The sequence below is a fragment of the Protomyctophum parallelum genome (assembly GCF_964188405.1).
Source record: "Protomyctophum parallelum genome assembly, chromosome: 13".
Taxonomy (NCBI): domain Eukaryota; kingdom Metazoa; phylum Chordata; class Actinopteri; order Myctophiformes; family Myctophidae; genus Protomyctophum; species Protomyctophum parallelum.
The window spans coordinates 31,653,315-31,659,578 of record NC_139708.1 but is presented as its reverse complement, the minus strand read 5'-3'; the positions used below and the strand labels follow the sequence as shown (position 1 = coordinate 31,659,578).

General features: G+C 43.6%; 1 protein-coding gene across 1 annotated transcript; it reads left to right on the top strand.

The window, feature by feature from the left end:
* Positions 1 to 3,369: 3,369 nt before the first annotated feature.
* On the top strand, positions 3,370 to 4,707 carry LOC310868608 (eukaryotic peptide chain release factor subunit 1-like; the record flags this gene model as incomplete). The annotated part of the gene is made up of 1 exon (XM_083779064.1): positions 3,370 to 4,707. The coding sequence occupies one exon, from the start codon at positions 3,370 to 3,372 to the stop codon at positions 4,705 to 4,707; it is 1,338 nt and encodes a 445-aa protein (XP_083635190.1).
* Between the last annotated feature and the right edge of the window lie 1,557 nt (positions 4,708 to 6,264).

The following is a 6,264-nucleotide window of genomic DNA, read 5'->3' as shown; positions in this document are numbered from 1 at the left end:
ATCCACACATGTGGGGTCAACAAAGACAAAAGGCTGCTCTGAGACTGTAAGTGCACTACTGGGAGCTACCAGGGTGACACCTGCTGGTTCAATGATGCATGCTTTCCTTTCTCTTCACTGTGTCTGGACAAAAACAGATCCACCAATGATGCTATTGCCATGGCTCTCCACACCGTCCTCTCACACATGGACAACAAGTGGCTGAAGGAAAGATATGTACGTATGCTGTTCGTGGACTACAGCCCAGCATTCAACACCATTGTCCCAGCAAAACCTGACCCAAAGCTTCGAGGCCTAGGGCAACACAACAGTGATAGGTGGAATCAATAGAGACAAGATGAACTCACTACTAGCACTTTGGTTCAGCAGCCTGATGACAAGTGCCATCATCAGGCTGGTGTCAGGCCTTTTCTCTTTGTTGAACCCACATGTGTGGAATCTGTGGATTATACCAGGGACATAAGTGACTTGGATTTAGCTCTTCCTTGGATCAGACCTACAATGATTATACCAAGGACAAGGGAACTTGACTTTTATTGTCTTTGCTCTCCCTCGCAATCCTACTACTTGTGGATTAGTGTCAGCGGTTGACATGCACTGACATTTTGCAACTTAATCCCATGTACAACGCATTGACGTTTCTAGTACCTAAGTAGAAAGAAAGAAAGTTACTATGTTTACCCAGGGTAACTGGACTAAGCTCAAGAACTTGTTTAACATCCAACTTCCAAGTATATCATGCACAGTATCTGCTGCTCTTTATATCTTTAGATAATTAAATTAATTAATTAAATTAAATTAAATTAAATTAGATATGTTTCTGTGTCTTGTTTTTCTTGTTTGATCTAGTTTTCCACTGCCCCCCCCCCCCCTCTCTTCTTCTTCCCTTTCTTTTTTATGTGGAGATAACGACACGATGGGAACTACGCAGGAAAACAAATGTCACACACTTTTTTACCTTGTACACCTGTGATGTGACCTACTTCATATATTGAGATTATCAGGCCATCACAAAACATACATTAACGACTTCAGCGCTGTATACATTTTGGCCATTTGAAAATAGCCTATCTAGATCTGGTATTTTGAAAAGATTTGTGTAATTCTTTTTTACATTTGACAACTTGTGAAATGGGACATTCTGCATAATGCATAGGCCTACTCTCTACTTTTGTTTTGTTGGCCTCAAGACCTCAACCATCAGATCCAGAAACAGCTTCTTCCCCTCAGTCATTATTCTCCTGAACTCTTTAAGCAAACGATAGTCTGCCCCCCCCCCCCCCCCCCCCAGGTCAACATATGAACTCCTGACTGTACATAAACTGTTTTTTTCCTACTGTTTTTACTCTTGCCAATACTAACAACTATTGCAGTACTATATGACCATTTCTTTGTATTGCATTTGGATTGATGCCAACAGATTAATTTCGTTGTACACTTGTGTCCAATGACAAAATAAAATCCATCCATCCATCCATCCATCCATCCATCCATCCATCGCAGACAAGTCGATCAACTTTTCATTACCATTGGCGTGTGTATATAAATAAAGTTGTAAAAAAAATCACACCTGTGTGAAGTGGCATTTAATGTTTGTTTCAAAAAGCCTCGCCCACAGCTGTTGTATGATAATGGGGGAGGGGTTAGGGTTATGATTGTTATGTCTCGCTCCCTATCGACTCCACATATCTGTGCTGTGGGTGTTCAGTGCCCATCAGCACCACCAGAGGGCGCCGGAACAGAACAGCCCAGCTCCATATATGGACACTGCAGAGCCCGGGCAGAGGCCTTTTGTCGAATTTGAAGTCGGTGGGGCGAACGGTTCTCGTGTTACGTGGATTACAACAGTACACACACAGAGAGACTTGGTGCATTTATATTTAGATATAGCGTCACCCTTTGGACAATGGTCGTGAGCTTTGCGTCTTCACCGTTTTTCCGGTTACCTCTCGTTAACCGACGGTTACCTCTCACATTTCCAGATGTTCTGAGTAGGGACACAGGACTGACTGTGAATGAACTTGTTCAATAGGTGGCTCCGCACTATGGGCTTTCCCACCTAAAAAGTAATTGAGAAAACACGGCCCCCTCACGCATAAGGACAATATCACCAGAAACAAGGACAGATGTTTTTGATTAATCTATCATAATTAAAATAGAATTTGAAGTTACAATCTGTTTGTATAGGAATGAGGCGTGTCTGATAAGTAAAGGATAATGTATGTCAGATAAATCACAGACTTATTGTTCTGTGTGTCTGTCCAGGTGTGAACTTGGGAACAGTATAGTCACGATCAAAAACCAGAGTCACAAGATAACATGGCATGTTAACATGCCATGTTATCTCGTGACTCCGTTGAACTGATGAATGAATAGCTGTAGAAACAAATCAATGATGTTGGTATAGTCACACCATGAAGCACAAACTCTTGTGTTAAGTCTGACAAATGCAGAATAGGCTGTCAATAGTATAATTTACAAAGGCAATTATGATGGGAAATGGGATTCGAACCGTCTTTGCAATGAACCAAAATAACCTGGGGAGCTGTGCACAACCCATCACACTATGATGCGCTGACAACTGCTGAAGGAGACGATCTTTTTGATCCCACCGGTGGTTATTCAGCCTGAAGGTGATTTATACTGTATATAAACAATGACCACTCAGCTATACATTAGCCCGCTTAGTACACGGCTATACTTGATGCATAAATTAATGAATTGACCCAAAACACAACAAAACGACTCTTATTTCCTTGCTTGGTAATGAAAGTATTTGTTCAAATAGAATCCATTTCCGGGTACTGCTTTGTCTATTTCTCGCTCAAATGTTTTCAAACACATTTTTGAGAGCAATGTTTTGCTGTAAATGTAAGTGTTTACATGGCTGTCATGTTGGAAACAGCAGTAAATCAGCGGAGCACAGCAGATGCTCCAAGGGTTTGATTAGGCATCGGTCTGTTATAGAGCGGATCGGTAATTATCCAGAAATAACAGACTGATGAATTTGGTGATTGACCAATCAGAATCAAGCATTCAACCAAGCCGTGTAATAAAAATGAAATATCAAATAACTTGGAGAAAGCTGATGACACCAGATTATATATATGCCCCCTTTTGTGCCCATATATGGAGCTGACTGATTTGTTTTCACCATGATATATGATATATGTCATGACAACACATTGACGTTAGACATGGTTATGGTTAAGTCATAGTGACATAAGCTTGACATCAGAGGTCCACTGAATAAGTATAGGATGTTGTCACGGACATTCATTCATCCAACCACCGATTCATTGAACTCAGAAAGGCAGAGGGCGGAGTTGGTTTGCCTGCAGCAGACACTGAAGTGACTGGAGCATAAAGATGGAGCACGACCGTAGCGCAGCAGACGACAATGTAAAGATATGGAAACTCAAGAAGCTAATCAAAGGTTTGGAGGCTGCCCGTGGTAATGGCACCAGTATGATCTCATTGATCATCCCCCCTAAGGACCAGATATCTAGACAGGCCAAGCTGTTGGCTGATGAGCTCGGCACCGCCTCCAACATCAAGAGTAGAGTCAACAGACTCTCTGTGGTTGGAGCCATCACCTCTGCACGGGAGAAGCTAAAAACCTACAAAGAAGTCCCACCTAATGGTTTGGTGGTGTATTGTGGCACAATTGTGACAGAGGAAGGCAAAGAGAAGAAAGTCACAATTGATTTTGAACCACTCAAACCAATCAACACCTCCCTGTACCTCTGTGACAACAAGTTCCACACAGATGCTATCACAGCCCTGCTCTCTGATGACAGCAAGTTTGGCTTTATTGTGATAGACGGCAGGGGGGCCCTGTTTGGTACACTGCAGGGAAACACCAGGGAGGTGCTGCACAAATTCACTGTTGACTTGCCGAAGAAGCATGGCAGAGGAGGACAGTCAGCTCTGCGTTTTGCCCGTTTGAGGACGGAGAAAAGACACAACTATCTGAGGAAGGTGGCTGAGACGGCCGTCCAGCTGTTTGTGTCCAACGACAAGGTAAATGTAGTCGGGTTGGTCCTGGCTGGCTCTGCTGACCTCAAGACTGAACTCGGACAGTCTGACATGTTTGACCCGAGGTTACAGGCAAAGGTGCTGAAACTGGTGGATATATCCTATGGGGGAGAAAATGGTTTCAACCAGGCCATCAATCTTTCCACAGAGGTCCTCTCCAATGTCAAGTTCATCCAGGAAACAAAGCTTTTCGAGTTGTACTTTACAGAAATCGCCATGGAAACAGGGGGGAAATACTGCTTTGGAGTGGATGACACAGTGAAAGCCCTGGAAATGGGAGCAGTAGAGACCCTCCTCGTCTACGAGAACTTAACTACTATGCGCTGTATTCTGCGTGTGCGTGGCGCAGAGTGCAATGGAGCTGAGACTGATGAGAGAATATATAAGTATGTAACACCAGAGCAGGAGAAGGACAAGTCCTATTTCACAGACAAGGAACATGAGCTGATTGAGAGCATGCCCCTGCTCGAATGGTTTGCTGACAACTACAAGAGTTTTGGAGCCATGCTGGAGATAGTCACAGACAAGAGTCAGAATGGGTCTCAGTTTATCAAAGGCTTTGGAGGCATCGGGGGTATTTTACGGTACGTGGTGGATTTCCAATGTGTAGCGTATGAGGATGATATGGTCATTGATCTGGAGTCGTACTGTACGGAAGGAAATGAATGAATAAAGAAGGTGCTGGATGCACCGGAAATGCCAACAGAAAAGGCCTCTGCTGCACAGGAGTCAGCAGATCGACAAGAATCACAGAAACAAAAATCAAAGTACACCACGCTGGATGTTTTCCCAGGCCGCGGAGGACTGTCCGAGGGCTTCCACCAGCCTGTGGAGCCTACAGTGCAGAGAAGGCTAAACAACAGCACCTCAGTGCTCACTGGAGACCTCAGAATTGTCTAGGCCGATCATGTCTGGGGACAATTCACAACCGCCTCACTACTGCACATCTAAGCTCCTTTCGCTTCAAGGAGCACCAGGACAACATGAGACGAAAGGAAGATATTTGAATGGATTTGGACTTTGTGGGGGGTTTGTGTGTCAGATGATTGACAGGTTTCTATAAACCCATGTGTCCAGCCGAGTGGCAAACTTTGTTTGAGCTTGCCACTACACACACTGATAAATAAATGTATGATTAAAAATAATCAAAGGACTGTAGACCAGGCTTTAAGGACCAGGCTTTAAAGCCAAAATATGAAATACCCACTGTCACGGTTGGGTTGGTTGGGTTGCTGTCACGGGGCGACCCGTGCCCTATACACATACATTGATGGAGAACAATGCACACACCTAAACTACACAGTTGCATCCAATTAACTAACGTTGCCGGCTGGCTTGGAAGACTGTGTTAATGGACATGAGTGCATATTGTTATTATTGTAGCTCACAGTGAATTTTAAAAGAGAACTTTGCAAATATTGTCACAGCATATATATGCTTGGTGTAATTTGTGTTTAATGATTATTGTTTAGCACCTGGCTCTCCTGCAGTACTGGTGATCCTCTTGAGTGTGGGAAGGTACCATGTGCTATAGAGCAGGAGGGGTGTCTGTCTTATGTTTCAAGAGCTCTTGTGTTATATGTTCTCTTATGTCAATGGTTTGGTGCCTGAAATTGTCGTGGCAGGTTTTACACACTCTAAACGCGTGAGGAATCACAAGAGGCTTGAAGGTCTGTCAGGAGGCAAGCAAGTTCTCTTTGTTGAAGTTTATTTAACGTGCACACCAGTATACACGGATGCTCCAGCTCACAGGCCGGTCTCCAAGGCAAGCATAATGATACCACACAGAGGTTCAGTTTATATCCGAGATAGACTCCACCCCCGATGGTGGGGCAGAGTTAGAGTCTTGCTTATAGACAAAGGGGAAGGGGGGGACAGGGGGACAGGATGAGAAGGAGTGAGGTGAGAGGGGAAGGGGGGGGGGGGGACAGGTGAAAAGGACTCTGTTACTCACAGCATGGCTCAGAGCTTCAAAGCTCGTCTAGACTAATTCAGTGTATTCAAATTAGCTTCAAATGAGTCTTGATGGAAATTCCTCGTCAAATCCTTCCTCTTGTTAATTAAACAACAGCTTAATTAAACAATAATTGTGAATTTTCCATCAATATCAAAATAATACATCCTAATACATTTGAAGAAAATACATAAAAAATAGGAGTACTTGTAACATATTTGAGCTAAGCAAAATAATGACACATGGGTTTAACAATCGTGGCTAGGCAATCA